This window comes from Eulemur rufifrons, chromosome 9 (genome assembly GCF_041146395.1).
Source record: "Eulemur rufifrons isolate Redbay chromosome 9, OSU_ERuf_1, whole genome shotgun sequence".
In the NCBI taxonomy this organism is placed as follows: Eukaryota; Metazoa; Chordata; class Mammalia; order Primates; family Lemuridae; genus Eulemur; species Eulemur rufifrons.
This window is the reverse complement of record NC_090991.1, coordinates 26,680,999-26,700,427: the sequence shown is the minus strand read 5'-3', so window position 1 is coordinate 26,700,427 and position 19,429 is coordinate 26,680,999. Positions and strand designations below refer to the sequence as shown.

Sequence of the window (19,429 nt, the reverse complement as noted above, 5' to 3'; positions counted from 1 at the left end):
ACTACTGTACTACTTACTCTCTGTAATTGAACAAGATGCTCAACCTCTTTCAACTCAAATTTCTTTCTTTTGGTAAAATTTCTTCATTTGACAAATAAAGAAGATAGTACATGCCATGCCTGCTGAATGAAATATGTAAGAAAGACTTGTAAATTAGCATGATGTTTTAATTCTCTCAATGGACTATAAACCGCTTTTGGGTAGTCAATGGGTTATATATCTTCCTATGCTCCACAGCACAAGATCATCCTATATGTTTACAGATAGTGACTATTAGTTGAATAAATATAATGATTAATCAGGTTTTTTACCTGTTATAATGACCTGAAGCAAGAACATGTAGGATGGCATAGTTTTGTTAGTAATTTTGGTTATCTTGACACTGCTGAGTTCACCTGAGCTGTACCCTGGGTTTTAATTATAATAAAACACTTTATGCTTCTGAGAACCAGTTTAGTTCATTTTTAGCAGGCTTGCCTTATACATAAACAGTTTGGCAGAGAGTAGAAATGTGATATAGTGAGTGGAAGCAGTTGGCCCGCTGACGTAAGAACACCCTGAGTTTGTGATGCTTAGCTGTAGGTACAGCTGAGATACCATGCCATATGCTATACAACATTCTTTAGAAATATGTGGATGTTAATGTGACTGTCAGAACTAAAACTAGCCCATAGACTCTGGTCTTCTAAGTTAAAGAATACTGTATAATATGATTTGGCACTGTTTGTATTATTTGAATAACATATGCCCCTATCAAATCTGAGAAATTATTTTTAGGTACATAGCCCTTCATATTTAAAAATGACACCATTCCAGAGTTGTTTATTTGAGGGTGTCCATTCCATAACGTACACATTCAAAAATGAGGCTTAATTTCCTACTTTGACTCTGATCATAGAGATCATATTAATTCCTTCTGTTTTTTTTCCTGTTTGTTTCTGCTTTTTACTTGTTTAAGACTCTATTTTTTTGGAACAGTTTTAGGTTCACAGCAAAATTGAGAGAAAGGTATATCCCATATACCTACTGCCCTCACATGTGCATAACTTCCATCATTATCTACATGTCCCACCAGAGTGGTACATTTGTTACAATTGATGAATCTGCATTGATACATTATTATCATACAAAACCCATAGTTTACATCAGGCTTCACTCTTGGTGTTGTACATTCAATGGGTCTGGACAAATTTATAATGACATATGTCTGCCATTATAGTATACAGACTATTTTTACTGCCCTAAAAATCCTCTGCACTCTGCCTATTCACCCCTTCCTGCCTCCTAACCTCTGGCAATCAGTGATCTTTTTATTGTCTCCTATAGTTTTGCCTTTTTCTAGAATGTCATATTGTTGAAATCATATAGTATGGAGACTTTTCACATTGGCTTCTTTTATTCAATAATATCAAATAAATTAGCTTGATTGCTGATTTCTTTTTAGTGCTGAATAATATTCTGTTCTTAGGATATACCACAGTTTACTTATCTATTCATCTGCTGAAGGACATCTTGGTTACTTCCAAGTTTTGCCATTTTGAATAAAGCTGCTATGAACACTCACGTGCAGGTTTTTGTGTGGGAATAGGTTTTCAACTCATTGCTGGATTGTATATATAGTAAGAGTATATTTAGTTTTGTAAGAAATTGCCAAACTGCCTTCCAAAGTGGGTATACCATTTTGCATTCTCACCAGTGATAAATGAGAATTCCTGTTGCTCCACATCCTTTTTTTGATTTTTACCATTCCAATAGGTGTATAGTGAGTGATACATCATAGTTGTTTTAATTTGCATTTCCCTGATGACATACTATGTAGAGCATCTTTCCATATTCTTATTTGCCATCTGTATATCTTTGGTGAAGTCTTTGTTAAGGTCTTTGGTTCATTTTTTAATCATGTTTGTTTTTTTTTTATTGCTGATATTTGTGAGTTCTTCATATATTTTGGATAACAGGTCCTTTTTTTGAGACAGGGTCTCATTCTATCACCAGGATAGAGTGCAGTGGCATCATCATAGCTCACTGCAACCTCAAATTCTTGGGTGCAAACAATCCTCCTGCCTCATCCTCCTGAGTAGCTGGGACTACAGGTGTACGCCACCATACCCAGCTAATTTTTTATATTTTGTGTAGAGACAGGGTCTCGCTGTGTTGCTCAGGCTGGTCTTGAACTCCTGGCCTCAAGTGATCCTCCCACCTCTGCCTCCCAAAGTGCTGGGATACAAGCATGAGCCAGCTTGCCCAGCCTGGATAACATGTCTTTATCAGATGTGTCTTTTGTAAATATTTTCTCCCAGTCTGTGGCTTGTCTTCTCATTCTCTTGATAGTGTCTTTTTGCAGAGCACAAGTTTTTCATTTTAATGAAGTCTAGCTTATCAGTTGTTTCTCTAATGGATTATGTCTTTGGTGTTGCATCTAAAAAGTCATTGTGAGGCTTGGTGCAGTGGCTCACATCTGTAATGCCAGCACTTTGGGAGGCTGGGGTGGGAGGATCACTTGGGGCCAGGAGTTTGAGACCAACTTTTGTTTCTACAAAAATAAAAAATTTTTAAATAATTAGCTGGGCATGGTAGCACACACCTGTACTCCCAGCTACTCAGGAGGCTGAGGCAGGAGGATTGCTTGAGCCCAGGAGTTTGAGGTTGCTGTGAGCCAGGCTGACGCCACGGCACTCACTCTAGCCCGGGCTATGTTCTGCCATATTTCAACATGGTTCCTTTTCCTCTCCTCTTGCCAGATGCATGAGGGGGTTTTTCTCTGATATTTGCTGTAAGGACCTGGGAGAGCTCTGGAGGTAAACCTCATAAAAGTATGGGCTCCCTTCTGACTGGGTCATCCTAGAGTTTTTAACTCTCAGATTTTTCCATACATAGCCTACAGCAGTTTGTCAATTACAGTTCAGGTTTTTCTATCCCTGCATTGCTTCCTATGGATTCTCTGCTTGGGTATGTTGTGTTTATCTGTATACACTTATCTTTCTCTCTAATTTTAGGAGCACCCTGTGACCCCACTTCTCCTAAGGATCTAAGAAGAGTTGTTGATTTTTCAGTTTGTTCAGTTTTTTACTTGTTAGGATGGAGTGGCCCCTTCCAAGCTTCTTACAAGTGGAACTGAAACTGGAAGTCTTCCCTCTATTTTTAAGATAATTCCCTAAACATTTCTTTCCTCTGTTTTCACTGAAACACAGGAATAGGGAATAATATCTAACCACCTTCCAGTGTACTACAGGATAGTGAGAATCTTAGTAGAGAATGGAGTGGATTTGAAGGCTGTTTTGCTGCATTTTTTTTACTGGTTAATAATGATATCTGACATTACAACACTAGAATTTTATTCCTTTGGCTTAAGGTTTTGTTCTTGTTAAAATGCAGATATCCCTAGGGGATTTTTCTTTTATCTGCTTTTAATATAAAGTCATCTGTTCATTCAACAAATGCTTACTGAGTGCCTCCTATATACTAGGTGCTATTCTAGGTGCTGAAGGTAAAGCAGTGAACAAAACTGAGTCCCTGTGGAGGGGTAAGAGGGAGACAGACAGTCGTTCACAAATCAGTAATGATAAAGATAATAAGGAGGTCCAGTCGACTCAGGGGAAAAAAAAAAAATAAGGAGGTATTTTTTGAAGAAAGTAGGTAAGAAAATCCTCTCTAATGTTATATTTGAGCAGAGACTTGAAGGAAGTGAGGGTATGAACCATATAAATATCTGAAGAAAAGTCACTCCAGGCAGAGGAAATAATGTAAAATGCAAAGGGCCTAAAGTAAGTGCATAATTAGTATATCTGAGGAATAACAAGGAGGCCAGTGTGACTGGAATGGATTGAGGAAAGAGTAGAATTATAGGAGATGATTAGTGTGATACTATGATTTATAGCAAAAAATAATACATTTGGTCTTTGTCCCCATCTCTGACACACAGCTCTAAACCTCTTAGAATCTCCAAGGTGATAAGTGTTTCTTTGTATGCTAAACAGATGACTGTTGACTGGTAGTTTCTAGATAACTTCAGGTTGGCTTGTCTGATTGCCAGAGGAACCAACCACAGGATCATGGGGTTGGAGCTTTCAGTTTGACCGGGAGGAGAGAGAGGAGCTGGAAGGTTAAGTAGATCACCAATGGCCAATGATTTAATCAATTGGGCCTATATAATGCAGCCTCTATAAAAACCCCCGAAAAGGAAGTCCGTGTGGAGCCGCGAATGCGGGTCTCTATTCGGCAGGATGGGGTTTGTTAAAGTTGTTAAGAATAAGGCCTACTTTAAGAGATACCAAGTGAAGTTCAGAAGACGACGAGAGGGTAAAACTGATTACTATGCTTGGAAACGCTTGGTGATACAGGATAAAAATAAGTACAACACACCCAAATACAGAATAATGGTTCGTGTAACTAACAGAGATATCATTTGTCAGATTGCTTATGCCCGTATAGAAGGGGATATGATAGTCTGCGCAGCTTATGCACATGAACTACCAAAATATGGTGTGAAGGTTGGCCTGACAAATTATGCTGCAGCATATTGTACTGGCCTGCTGCTGGCCCGCAGGCTTCTCAATAGGTTTGGCATGGACAAGATCTATGAAGGCCAAGTGGAAGTAACAGGAGACGAATACAATGTGGAAAGCATTGACGGCCAGCCTGGTGCTTTTACGTGCTATTTGGATGCAGGCCTTGCCAGAACTACCACTGGCAATAAAGTCTTTGGGGCCCTGAAGGGAGCTGTGGATGGAGGCTTGTCCATCCCTCACAGTACCAAACGATTCCCTGGTTATGAGTCTGAAAGCAAGGAATTTAATGCTGAAGTACATCGGAAGCACATCATGGGTCAGAATCTTGCAGATTATATGCGTTATCTAATGGAAGAAGATGAAGATGCTTACAAGAAACAGTTCTCTCAATACATAAAGAACAATGTTACTCCAGACATGATGGAGGAGATGTATAAGAAAGCCCATGCTGCTATACGAGATAATCCAGTCTATGAGAAGAAGCCTAAGAAAGAAGTTAAGAAGAAGAGATGGAACCGTCCCAAAATGTCCCTTGCCCAGAAGAAAGCTCAAAAGAAGGTAGCTCAAAAGAAGGCAAGCTTCCTCAGAGCTCAGGAACGGGCTGCTGAAAGCTAAACCAAACAGCAATTTTTTATGAGAAATTTTCAAATACAGACAATAAACTTACTGAATAAGAAAAAAAAAAAAAAAAACCCGGAAAAGGATGGAGTTCAGAGAGCTTCTGGGTTGGCGAACAAGAACACTTCCTTGTGCTGGGAAGGGTAGTGCACCCTAACTCCACAGGGACAGAAGCTCCTGTGCTTGGGACCATTCCAAACCTCACCCTTTGTGTCTCTTCATCTGGATGTTCATTTGTATCCTTTAAAATATCCTTTGTAATAAATTAGCAATAGTAAGTAAAGTGTTTGAGTTTTGTAAGCTGCTCTAGCAAACCCAAGGAGGGGCTCATGAGAACCCTCAATTTATATCGAGTTGATCAGAAGTATAGTTCACAACTTGGGATTTGCAGCTGGCATCTGAGGTGGGGACAGTCTTGTGGGACTGAGCCCTAATTTAACCTGTGGGATCTGACAATATCTCCAGGTAGATAGTGTCAGAACTGATTGAATTATAGGGCATCCAGTTGGTGTCTGCTAGAGAATTGCTTGATGTGTGGGGAAAAAAAAACCCCACATGTCTGGTGTCAGAAGTAATATGTTACGTGTTAAGGTTAGGAAAAACAGTTTTGTTTTTCCTGTGTCTTATAGTCAGCAAGGTAATGAATGAGTTTATAAGCCTCTAGCCTTGAGCAGAGTTTTTAAAAAATAAACTTAGTTTTGGATAATTTTAGGTTTACAGGAAAGCTGCTAAGATAATATTGCCATCTACCTCTTACATATCCCCTGATGTTAACATCTTACATTATTGTGGTACATTTGACAAAACTAAGAAACTGACCAGCACTGGTTCATTGCTATTAATTAAATTTTTTCCCATCAGTTTTTTTTTTACCAGTGTCCTTTTTCTGTTCTAGGATTCAATATGGCATACTACATTGCTTTATTTTTATTTATTTAGTTTTTTTGAGACAGTGTCTCTCTCTGTTGCCTGGGCTAGAGTGCCATGGTGTCAGCCTAGCTCACAGCAACCTCAAACTCCTGGGCTCAAATGATCCTCCTGCCTCAGCCTCCCAAGTAGCTGGGACTATAGGCATGCGCCACCATGCCCGGCTAATTTTTTCTATATATTTTTAGTTGTCCAGCTAATTGATTTCTATTTTTTTTTTTAGTAGAGATGGAGTCTTACTCTTGCTCATGCTGGTCTCGAACTCCTGAGCTCAAACCATCCGCTGGCCTCGGCCTTCCAGAGTGCTAGGATTACAGGCGTGAGCCACCTCGCCCGGCCTACATTGCTTTTAATCATCATATTTCCTATTCTTTTGTGGTCTAATGACAGTTGCTTAGTCTTCCCTTGTTTCCTATGAGCTTAATAGTCTTAAGGAGCTCTGGCTTGATGTTTCATAGAATGTTTTACAATTTAGGTTTATCTGATAATGTTTTCCAAAAGCCTAAACTTGGGTTATGGGCTTTTGGGAAGAATACCACAGAGGTAAAATGTTCTTCTCCCAATGGTAGAGTTAACCCCCATCTCCAGCCTTGAGTGTAGGCTAACTCACTTCCAAGAAAAAAAAAAATATGAAGAAAGCTGGCAAACACTACCTTAACCAAGTGATCAAGGAACACATTTTGATATAGAGATAACACATGAACAAGACCTGATCTTAGAGAAAGCTTTGCCCACTTTATCATTTTCCATAGACTAAACTCAATAAAAAGCACACATAATCTGTGGCAAAATTAATTTAAATCTAAATTTTGACATTTCTCATTATCTTCTGCAATTATTTATTACTTAGTACCAAAGATTATTGTTGTCATTTTGTAGTATTCTTACGGAGGGTAGGGGACAGAGAGAGAAAGAGAGGAGGAAGAGGCAGGCTTTGGCTGTTTGTGCTTGTTTTTGTAGTAATCTACAAGCATACCATATCAGTGGTTGCAACGACCAAACAATATATTGAATCACATATGGTCAATAGATTGTTAATTTGTAAAAGCCCTAAATCGTACATCTTGATAACTCTCATTCAACTTATAGTTAGCTGTATTAAGCTCTATTATTATAGCCAAAAAATAAATACTTTTATTTTTGTTGCAAATTTAAGAGATTTTTACATGTTTATCTCTATTAAAATACATTGTAGCTTGCTTATTTTGCAATGTGGAATGGAATTAATTATTGGATTAGTAGACTGAAGATCGGTGTTCTAGGTCCCACCCCATTACTTCCTAAATGTAACTAGGGCTAATTTGCTTAGCTCAATTTTCTCATCTTATAAAATGGGAATAATCATATTCATACCTTATCTTTAGCTATGCCTTCTATTCAACATGCATTTTCAGAGGTTCTCCATTTAAATAAATTTTAAAGGTCATTAAATAATTTGGGAAAAGAATAGTTTCAAGTAAAATATTCCTAATTATTAAGCAGCTATTAGCTGCTCCTTACAGATTGTAAAGGTTAAAAGAGATCATATACATAAAGACAGTGTCTGGCACATAATAAATTTTCAATAAACAGAAAATAGCTGGTAGAGGTAGAATTTTCCATTGCCATGTGTCCCTGATCCTGTTTTAATAAATACTCAGGTAAGCCTTGTTCATTCTCCATAAACCTTTACTTATGATTTCCTGTCACTAAAGAAATTATGACAGAAGCTGACTTACCCAGATGTTAGGGATACTATAGAGGGAATTCCTAACTGCAAATTGAAAATTGACTAAATGACTTTTGTGGTTCCTTCCAATTCTATGATTTTGTTTTAGTACTCATTATACTATCTCATAGGGTTTGGTATGGGCTAACGGAGATAATATATGTGAAAACCCTTTGTAAACATAAAGGACCATACAAATATGTGAGATTATTATATACCACTAGTAAACCAGTTAACAGAGATTCCCTCAGTAACTATAAGAGCTGTCTATATTCGTTGGAAATTAAAAGGTACACCTAACGTGTTGAGTTTTTCTTCTGGTGAAGCTTAGCATTTATTATTATAATTATTGCTGTTGTTTATTATCTATTTTTGTTTGTTTCCCTAGGAAGAATATTATAGCACTTTTTTATATGGTATACATTTTCCCATTTCTTCTACTCCATTTACTCTGTGACAGTTTTTCCTAAGGCAATGCCCAGATATGTTGCTGTGGTTAAGGTTATAATTCAGCATTTCCATTAGGGAGAATGCTGAAATTTCCATCTTCCTGAAATCCATTTTGCAATAGACAATAGGCAATAGCTCTGCAATCAGATTTAGTCAGCTTGATGCTGCCACTCTTAGTTTAACTTAAGCAGCACAGAACAAATTTTATGGTGAATTCAGAAGGGAAGCAAAAGCTGGAAAATAAAATGATTTTGAACCCTGCTATATTATCTACTGCCAACTATTTCTTCTTCTCATTATGAGAATAACACATACAGTGTACGGTTGTGATTCTTCTCCATAAAAAAAAGTTTTACAATCCATAATTTTTTCTTTTTTTTTAGTTTTTTTCATTTTTCCTTTACTGACTCTATCAGATCTTTTCAAAGGGAACTATAATTTTATTCTCTGGTTTCGTATGGAGTAGCATTTAAAGAAAGTCACAGTAAATTACTCTATTCTTAGTTGAATTTTATTTTACCACTATGAATGAAAGGATTTTCCTAGATATTTTCCATTCTCAGATCTTTCCTGGTATCGGAAGCCAGGCTGGGATTTTCATTTTGTCCCTGGTTGCTGTATTTTGTTACTTTGCCTGTCAGCATTCTTATTTCTTTTCCTTTTTTTTTTTTGGTTGTTGTTTTTTTCTTGTTCTTCTCGTTTATTTTCTGAATTTAACAGTGGGGAATCCATTTGACTGTGCTCACAGCAGGTAATAAGTACTATGGTAGTCACTGGATTGGTTTATTTGGATAGTTAAAAGAATAAGAGGGTAATTAAGCTTTTCTGAAGCTGCCAACTGTATTGGAGGTTTGGTGTATATTTAAGACTTATTTAAAAATAGTTCCTTCAGAAACTGAACTACTTAACCAGTAGAATTTCTAAGGGCATATTCCTTCATCAGGTAGAGATTACTTAGATTACTGGAATTTGTATCAAATCAAAGATTAAAATCCTCTTTCATATAAGGCTAAATTTAATGCTGTACTCTCATTCTGATTTATAATATTTAACTTATGGTCTTTAGTAGGGTACTTTTCACCTGCCATATATTCCCCAAAATAGCTTTTTAAAACAATATATGCTTTAAAAATGCAGGCTTCTAAAAAACTGAATAAGAAACATTTATTCAGATACTTTTAAACATGTGTACTTATCCATAATCTTTGCTTCTTGAACCTCAAATCTGAATCTAGATAAAATACAGAGAAGAGATTATTTTTATGAGCTACAATTATGAGGCCTAAAATTTTATCTAAAAAACCTGGGATGTTGATATCTTTAAAACTCCAAGTATTCTATACTAAACCATAAATGGAAGCAGAGTTATAGCCTTCAGATTCATAATTTTCACAGTGGTTTGATTCAGAGTGCTATCAAAAGATAATTTAAGTTTAAATTTGAAAGAAATGCCTGAAGGTTTATGGCTCTCAGAAGATAATGGGTAGGAATAGTCACTGTGTGTGACAGAAGAAAAAATCATGAGAGGAATGTGACATTTAGAAACATGTATTAAACCTAGCAGAAGAATAGCAATTAATAGATGGAAAGAGGCAATGTAGGGAAATATACAGTCATTTAACTTGAGATGTCTTTTTTTTTTTATTTTTTCACATCCTATGGATGGTGAGGAGAGAGGTCTTAAATAGTTAACCTTCAGCTTTCATCCATTCATCCAATAAATATTTATTGTGTGCCTTCTCTGTGCTGCTTAGCACTGAGGTTTTAAACAGTGAATGACATGACTTGCCTAATTTTAAACATTCAATTTTGGGAGGTACTTGCGGAGGGCCATGCAGTCAGATGGCTGCTGAGACAAACGCTTCACTGGGGCAGTCTCCACATATCATGGGGAGATATACGCTGTTGCCTTTGATTGGCCTTGGTCCTCACAGTTCCAAAAAGAAACAGGATCTTGATAAGCTCTATGAGTTGAAGTCCAAAACTTGACAGATTATGAACCAGTTTGGCCTTCTGCCCTAATCAACCTCTCCAGTTTGTCATCCATAAAACTGGAACCACCCAGCACCCCTCCACAAGGCTCCGTGGCTAATAGCACTACAGTGGTAAAGATACCAGCCACTCCTGGGACGGGAGGTCATCTTAGCTATTGACCTAAAAAGGTACTGACCAAGAAGAAATTATAGGACTTAGTAAGAGAAGTGGATCCTAACAAGCAGTTGGATGAAGATGTGCAGGAGATGCTGCTGCAGATTGCTGATGATTTTATCAAGAGTGTGGTGACAGCAGCCTCCCAGCTTGCTCGGCATTGCAAGTCCAGCACCTTGGAGGTGAAAGAAGTCCAGCTGCATTTAGAGTGCCAGTGGAACATGTGACTCGAGGATGATTTGGCTCTGAAGAAATTTGACCGTACAAAAAAGCTTGCACCATAGAAGCTCACAGAGAATGGCATCAACCTGAAAAACAACCAAGAAATAGCACACAGAATGGTCAGGGAATGCATAAGAATATATTTGGAGACCCTTGAGCTGAGACCTTAGCCATCTTATCCTTGGAACTTTTTTTTAATTCTTTACAGAGAAATATATATTTTTGATTAACAGTGCAGCAATATCTATAATGACTGAGAGGATCTGCCAAAAGAATAAGGCCTCCTACCCTCCCCAAAACAAAAAAACACTTTCAATTTTGAAATAATTTTAGATTTACAGCAGAGTTGAAAACAGAGAGAGTTCCTGTATGTCCCTTCTCCCAGCTGATACGTGATTATGGTACATTTATCAAAACTAAGAAATTAACATTGGTACAACTTACATTTTTTAAGGACATCTCTTGGCTCTTGTGGGCAGGATAGACTATGAGGTGGGAGGGACATGGGGAGACCAGTAGTGGTTAATGACATTAATTCAGTGAAGCATAATGATGATTTAGGCTAGGGAGGTATCTATGAAAGTGGTAACAGGCAGTCAGATTTTGAAGATAGAACCAAGAAGATTTGTTGATGGATCGGATTTAGGGTGTAAGATAAAGAGAGGAATAAAAAATGACTCTAGGGTTTTTGGCCCAAGCAAATTGAAAAACGGAAGGAATTATTTACTGAAATACAGAAGTTTATAGGAGAAAAAGTTTGGCAAAAAGGAGGGTGGGAATCAGGAGTTTATTTTGGGGCATGTTAAGGACACGTTTGAAGCTCTGACTCGGGAGCAAGGGTAATATATGTAACCTAAACTTTTGTACCCCACAATATGCTGAAATAATAAAAAAAATGCAAAAAAAAAAAAAAAGAAATGTACATTAGATATCCAAGAATAGCCTCCTGGAGTTCAGGTGAAAGGTTTGGACTAGAAATACACAGTTGGGAGGCATCAGCATATAGATAATACATAAAGCCATTAGACATGATGAAATCTGTTAAATGGGTATAGAGAAGAAGTCAAGGACTAAACCCTGGGCACTACCATTTCTAGAAGTCAGGAAGAGAAAGAGAAACCAGCAAAAGAGATCAAAAGGAGCACCTAATGAAGTATTAAAATAGAAACAGAACCAAGAAAAGTGGTGACCTAAAAGTGAAACAAAATATTTCAAGATGGAGAAAAATGATCACCTTTTTCAGATACTGATGATAGTGCAAATAAAATGAAGATGAGAATTGACAGATGGATTTGGCAACATGGAAGCCATCATGGTCTTAATAAGGGCAGTTTCAGAGAAACAGTGGGAACTGTAGCCTGACTGGAGTGAGTTTAAGAAACAATGGGGAGGGGAGGGGATGGGAGGGGAAGATTGGCGGGGGGGGGGGAGTTTGGCGGGTAGAGCAGCGCTGCTGAGATGGCGGCGCCCCGAGAGGGTGGTGTTTCCTGAGAAACCGAGCCACAAAAAGTACCGGGCTGCCCTGAAGAAGGAGAAATGAAAGAACCGTCGGCAGGAACTTGCTCTATTGAGAGACTCAGTATTCGCACAAGAGGAGGAGGAGGAGGACGCTTTCACTGAAGAACAACAACTGGAGGAAGAGAAATTGCTGGAGATTGAGAGGCAAAAGTTGCATGAGGAGTGGTTGCTGAGGAGCAGAAGGCACAAGAAGAATTCAGAATAAAGAAGGAAAAGGAAGAGGCAGCTAAGAAAGGGCAGGAAGAGCAAGAGAGAAAGTTTTAAAGGCAGAATGGGAAGAACAGCAGAGAAAAGAGAGAGAAGAGGAGGAGCAGAAACTACAGGAGAAGAAAGAAAGAGAGGTGATTCCTGCTGTGGGAGGATAGACGCACGGCATATCCTCTGAGTGTGCAGATGTGCTGTGTGATGCGATTGAAGAATAAGCTGTAGTCATGTCTGGGTTTGGGTTTGTTTTCCTTTTTTGTTGTTGCTTCATTTGTTTGTTTGAAAACAGTCATATTTTCAGTCTAGATGTACCCTGGAGTTGCCTTATGATGCTCTTCTTTGGGTCTGTGCAGAAGCATATTCCTTAAATTAAGGTTTTCTTCAACTTTACCCAATTTACCTTTTATACCAGGGATTGGCAAACTTTGTCTAGAAAGTGCCAGATAATATTTTTATGCTTTGTGGTTTGTCTGGTCTCTGTGGCAAACATCTATCTCTGCCATTATACCCTGAAAGCAGCTATAGATGATACGTAAATGAATGGTGGTGGCTGTGTACCAATAAAACTTTATTTATTAAAAAAAAGAAACAGTGGGAATAGATAAAGTAAAGACAGCAAGTACAGATTGCTCTTTTAAGTTCGTTTGTAAAGGGCAGCAGAGAAATGGGACATTGACTGGGGTGGTGAGATGTTGGTCAAGAAACCTGTATTTTAACATTGGAAACACTGTATGCTGATGGAAATGACTAGTAGAGAGGGAAAATTGATAACATAAGAGAGAAAGACAATTGCAGGAGTGATATCCTTGGTTGGTGAGAGAGGATAGAATCCAATGGATAAGTAGAAGAGATTAGAAAGGATCATGGATAATTTTGCCATTGTATAAGAAGAAAGAGTATACGGGTACAGATGCACATGGTTTAGTAGTTTGGTGATGAGAGATTATGTGAGTTCTAATTTATATTTCTTCAATGAGAATGAGAGGGAAGCAGAAGAGACTAAGCTGACTAAAAGTATATATGTATATAGTAAGTTAATAATAAAAGACTCATTTAAAGTTAGTAGTTATAAATTAAAGGAAGATAAGTCATTGTTTAAATTTTGCTTTGGTCACATTCAGCTCTTTGGATGCTGCCTTAAGTAAGAAGACAGTTGGATTTAACTAGGGTTTTACAAAGTAAGTTTGGCAGAGGGATAGAGAGATAAGAGATTTGAGAGTTTATGCAAGGGAGTGGTTATAATGATGGGCCAAAGAAGGAGGGTAGTGAAGATTGAAGAGAAAATGGATTTAATGTCCTGATGGAGTTTAAATTGTTGAAGTCCATGTACTACAGGGAGTGGGCTGGAGAGAGAAGAGTTGTAGGAGGAGAGTGGGATGGAGATTATGAAAGTAGTTAAGTTATTAGTAACACATGGCCTAGGGCATGATCTTGGGAGTGGGTGGCTGAGTTAAGGTGGAAGACAAGATTGTTGGAGGTGAGGAAGTCAAGAAACAGAGAGATATCTGAGCATTGGAAGGATCATCTGTGTAGATACTGAAATAACCAAAACTTTTTAAAGCAGTTGTGGCGGAGGGAGTGATAGTAAGATAGGTGCTAAAATATTCAGGTAATGAGGCCATATGATGTGGAGATCTGTTGAAGACTATAATTGTAGTGGGTAGTGAATGATAAATCAAATAGCATTAGTTTCAAAGAGTTTTTAGAGATAAAAGAGGTACACTGAACTGTAGGTGGCAATAAAGAGCAAGGAAGACACCTACCCTACCGCAAGGCCAGATAATTGGAGGGTAGAAAGAGCAAACTGGCACTTCCTTAGAGGGCTCCACGGAAAATGATATCTTTAAGGGAGTCAAGTATAAATTAATGTAAGAAGGTAAAAGGAATGAAATGCTCAGAGAAGAGGCTGAAGATAAGGGATTTGTTGATGACAGACGTTGTGTCCCAGAGAGCAGAGTAGAAGGGTTGGGGAGGAAGGAAATAGGTTTAGATCAGTTTAAGGGATGTACAGAGCTTAATGGAGATGAGAGACGATGATACAAGGGATTACCTGGGAGATGGTGACTTCATATGGTGATGGAGATATAGGGCATGATTGTATTGACTATGTTTTTTTAAAACTGAGATACAATCTCACTATTTGGCCCAGGCTGGAGTGCTGTGGCTATTCACAGGCACAATCATTGCTGACTATAGCCTTGAACTCCTGGACTCAGGTGATGCCCCTGTCTCAGCCACCCAAGTACCTGGGATTACAGGGGTGAGCTACTGTGCTTGGATTAATTGGATTGATTCTTAAAGGACATGATTTTCAATCCCATCCACTATGTTACCTAAGACATCTAAATAGCTCACAGAGGCTGAGTGGTGGCTCACACCTATAATCCTAGCTCTTGGGGAGGCCGAGGCTGCAGGATTGCTTGAGGCCAGAGGTTTTAGGTTGCAAGTGAGCTATGATGACACAACTGTCTCTAGCCCTGGCAACCGAGTGATACCCTATTGAAAAATAAATAAATGAATGAATAAATAGCTCATATAATAAAAACTGTCAGACCCTGTTCATACCATTTATTTATTTATTCATAAAATAATGTAATATCACGATTAAAAATTGAAGTGATACAGAAAAATGAAAAGTATAAAGTGCCCCCAACTTTTCATTTCTACAACCACAAAAATAAGTGCTGTCAATTTTTTTAGAAGCATGTATACATGTCACCATCTAAATCCCCTTTTTCAAATGCTAATACTGTTTTGTTACTTGCTTCTTTCTTTCTTTTCTTTTTTTTTTTTTTTGTGAGACAGGATCTCTCTCTGTCACCCAGGCTGGGGTGCAGTAGTGTGATCATAGCTCACTGAAGCCTCAAACTCCTGAGCTCAAGCGATCCTCCTGCCTCAGCCTCCCGAGTAGCTGGTACTATAGGTGCCCCCCACCATGCCTGACTAATTTTTTCTATTTTTAGTAGAAATGGGATCTCACTCTTGCTCAGGCTGATCTAGAAATCCTAACCTCAAGCAATTCTCCCACCTTGGCCTCCCAGAGTGCTAGGATTATAGGCGTGAACCACTGTGGCTGGCCAACATCTTTAAATATATTTCTTGGAGTACTTTTATAGCTATATAATTAGGATAAATTTCTAATGCTACATTAAAAGATATGTGTATTTTTAAAATATTGCATATACCAAATTTTTCTTTAAAATGATTTCATTAGTTTACATTCTCATCAACAGTGTATGAGAGTATCACTGTTCTCTATACTCTTCCTCTTTCCCCTGCTCGTCCAACTGGGAATTACATATTAATGTTAAAGTGGTTTATGTTGATCTAAATGCAAAGTATTGGTTGTCTCTGGTGAATAGAACTGAAAGAGGAAGAGGGGCACTGTTGCTTTTCATTATAAGTCCTTTCATATTTTTTGGTTTTTAACTATGTGCTTGTTGTTTGGATAATTTAAAATGTGTGTGTGTGTGCATGTGTGTGTATGTTATAATAAAGAAGCATAGTCAAATAACATAATACCCTAGGGACTATAACCAATTAATTGTGCTGTGCTGACAGATTGTTTGGTATATGTGTATTTATCTCCTAATAAACCTTGCCATTTCTATTTAATTGAGGAGTAGTTTGAGATTTTGGGAGAAGCTGATTTTTAAAAAAACCATTACTATTTCTATGGCATTTGTGGGAATTGGATTGTCTTCAGTACAACAACATAACAAAAAATAAACAAAAAAACTAGATGCCAAAGCTGATATAAAACTGCAACAGTATCTATAACTTCAGATTCAATATGTTTATGTTAATTCAAATAACCTCATTTTTCTAACTGAATTGACTACAATATGTAAATGTTATAAACTCAAATATATAACATAATAGTGCACTTAAAAACAACTTATAATATGAAAAATAAACTTGATTAAAAAATGTTGACTAACAATGCATTAGAGACTTTGTGTATTCTTTTTAACTCACAATTTAGTTTTTTTAACCTGACCGAGATTTATCAGAACATATGGATTTATAATAGATAGCCTTATTTTCATATGTTTTCATTTTTATATTATAGAGATGTATTACTGACTTAAACTAGCAAGCGATAAAGCATTTTAAGTGTTTTGGCCCTTTGCAGATACTTTTACAAAAAAATAATGGAGTCTTTTGCTGGAGTGTTTGGATTGCAGTTTCCTTCACCGTTACCGGTTTCTCAAAATAGATACATCAGCTGCCTTTGTTACTATAACAGTGTTATCTCAAATAAATTCATTTAATTCTTGATTTAACACTGAGTGATACTTTTCTCTCTATCTTTAGAAGTCTCTTACATATCTATTTTATCAAGGTTATACTTTGAAGAATCATTTTATAGTTTGATGGTAAACAGCTAAGATTAAAAGTATGGAACATGGATAGATAGATAGTGGACAGGAATGGTGAAGGTAGTATAATTCCGTACTTCATAGATGAATGAATTGAAGTACAGTATGATTAAAAGACTCATTCTCTTGAATCTTAGGTCAGTACTTTTCTAGACTGGATGGTTCCTATTTTTATATTGCTTTCTTGCTAGAGCTGCCATTAAAATTAGCTAAAGCCAGGACCCTAAAGAAATTAATATGGAACTAAAAGGAAAAAAAGTCTTGATAAATACCATATTTTAATATGAAAGTACCCTATGCCATTACCATGATACTATATTAGTTTGTTAGGGCTACTGTTATAAAGTACTATAGACTTGGTGGCTTAAACAACACAGTTTTTTTTTTTTTCTCACAGTTCTGGAGGCTGGAAGTCCCAGATCAAGGTGTTGGCAGAGTTGGTTTCCTCTGAGGTCTTTCTCCTTGGTTTGTAGATGGCCATTTTCTCCCTGTGTCTTCACATGGTTTCCACTCTTTATCTGTTTATGTCCAAATTTCGTCTTTCTTTTATTTTTTGAAACAGGGTCTTACTCAGTTGCCCAGGATAGCTTGAGCCCAGGAGTTTGCGGCTGCAGTGAGCTGTGATCGTGCCACTGCACTCCAGCCTGGGTGACAGAGTAAGTCTCTAAAAAAATAAAAATAGTGCTCGCTTCGGCAGCACATATACTAAAAAAAATTGGAACGATACAGAGAAGATTAGCATGTCCCCTGCGCAAGGATGACACGCAAATTCGTGAAGTGTTCCATTATTAAAAAAAATAAAAAATAAATAAGAATAAAGAGACTGACAACACCAAATACTGGCAAAGATGTGGAACAACCAGAATGCTATACGTTAGCAATGGGCATGTAAAAATGGTAACTTTGAAGTCTGGTGGTTTCTTATAAAACTAAACATACACCTACCTTGTGAACCAGCAATTCCACTTCTGGGTGTTTACCTAAGAGAAATGAAAACATGTCGGCCGGGCGCGGTGGCTCACGCCTGTAATCCTAGCACTCTGGGAGGCCGAGGCGGGTGGATCCCTCAAGGTCAGGAGTTCGAGACCAGCCTGAGCAAGAGCGAGACCCCGTCTCTACTAAAAATAGAAAGAAATTATCTGGCCAACTAAAATATATATAGAAAAAAATTAGCCGGGCATGGTGGCACATGCCTGTAGTCCCAGCTACTTGGGAGGCTGAGGCAGTAGGATTGCTTGAGCCCAGGAGTTTGAGGTTGCTGTGAGCTAGGCTGACGCCACGGCACTCACTCTAGCCAGGGCAACAAAGCGACACTCTGTCTCAAAAAAAAAAAAAAAAAAAAAAGAAAACATGTCTACATAATGACTCACACAGGAATGTTTGTAGCAGTTTCATTCATTATGGCCAAAAACTAGATAAAGCTTGCATGTCCATCAATGGGAAAATAAACTGTAGTATATTAATAAAATGGAAAACTACTGAGCAATAAAAATGAATTGACTATTGATATGCAATAACATGGGTGAGTCTCAAAAATATTTTGATGATTGAAAGGAGCCAAACATAAAAGAATACATGCTATATGAGTCCATTTATATGAAGTTCAGGAAGAGACACAACTAACCTATGGTGGAAAAAAATGAGAACACTGGGAAACTGGGAGTGTGGATTGACTAGAAAGGAGTCTGAGAGAATTTTCTGGAGTAATCATGATGTCCCATATCTTGGTAGGGATTTGAGTCAGTAAGTATATGCATATATCAAAATTCAGTGAATATACATATAAGATTTGTACATTTTATTGTATATAAATTTTACTAAAACCTGTAAACAAATATTGAATTCTGATTAATGATAATCATATTTAGGGAGAAATGTATTGATATCTCTAGGTTGCTTTAATATACATGAAAAATAGGATGTATTGATAGATCAATGGATGGATAGATAGCAAAATAATAATGGCACAATCTAATAGATGGGTATATGAATATTCTCTGTAATATTTTAATTTTTCTGTACATTTGAACATTTTTATATAGAATACTGAGAAGGGGAAAAAAGCATTTCATACCCTCAAAAGCAATTCCTTCCTTATTTACTCCATGAAGAGAAACAAAGTAAGCAATAACTTCTGAAAGTTGTCACTTGCTTATTATGTTTCTGGCTGGATACAAGTTTTCAAAAAACTAATATGAAACACTACTGAGTTTCTCTATGTTATCATGTTATTTTGTTATATATATCATTGGGAAGTTAACTTGTTTAACCTGGACTCATCATTTAAAATTCTGTTAGCTTTGGAAAGTCTTAAAAAATGGAATACATTATCATTATTTTCCATATCAGAAATTCTGCCTACTATCTCTGTTTTGAGACTATACTTGAGATTCTATCATAATTTATAAGAATCAAGTATCTGAAAGGCTATTTGTTGGAATTTCAGTATAATCATGTGTGATTAAAATGAAGTAGGAAAATAAAATCACACTTTTCCTCCTCAGTGATCTTTTTAAATTTTGGTGAATGCAGTTGTTTTTTTGCACATATGTTATTCAGACTAGAAAGAAAAAAATGTATAATTTGCTACAGACTTTGGCCAGCTTTAGTCTTCCTTAGGCTTATTGGAGTAATTTACAGGGAAGAAAGGAGAATGGAAGGTAATTATAAATACTTCAGGCCAGGCGCGGTGGCTCACGCCTGTAATCCTAGCACTCTGGGAGGCCGAGGCGGGTGGATCGCTC

At 37.3% G+C, this 19,429-nt stretch overlaps 2 protein-coding genes, 1 non-coding gene and 1 pseudogene across 3 annotated transcripts in view; all 4 read left to right on the top strand.

Annotated features, from left to right (window-relative positions):
• PPM1E (protein phosphatase, Mg2+/Mn2+ dependent 1E) overlaps nt 1-19,429 on the top strand; it is a 192,136-nt gene that overhangs the window by 120,719 nt on the left and 51,988 nt on the right. The gene's annotated exons all lie outside the window — the stretch shown is intronic.
• On the top strand, nt 4,188-5,151 carry LOC138391423 (large ribosomal subunit protein uL18-like). The gene has a single exon (XM_069481113.1). It carries the CDS (start codon nt 4,224-4,226, stop codon nt 5,121-5,123), a length of 900 nt encoding a protein of 299 aa, XP_069337214.1. The 5' UTR covers nt 4,188-4,223; the 3' UTR covers nt 5,124-5,151.
• Nucleotides 10,054-10,689, top strand: LOC138391963 (transcription initiation factor TFIID subunit 12 pseudogene; annotated as a pseudogene).
• On the top strand, nt 17,367-17,477 carry LOC138392695 (U6 spliceosomal RNA). Its single transcript, XR_011234981.1, has one exon. It is a non-coding gene; the product is annotated as a U6 spliceosomal RNA (small nuclear RNA).

Excerpts from the sequence above, each read along its gene's own strand:
- LOC138391423 (XM_069481113.1), top strand. The coding sequence starts at position 4,224 with ATGGGGTTTGTTAAAGTTGTTAAGAATAAGGCCTACTTTAAGAGATAC.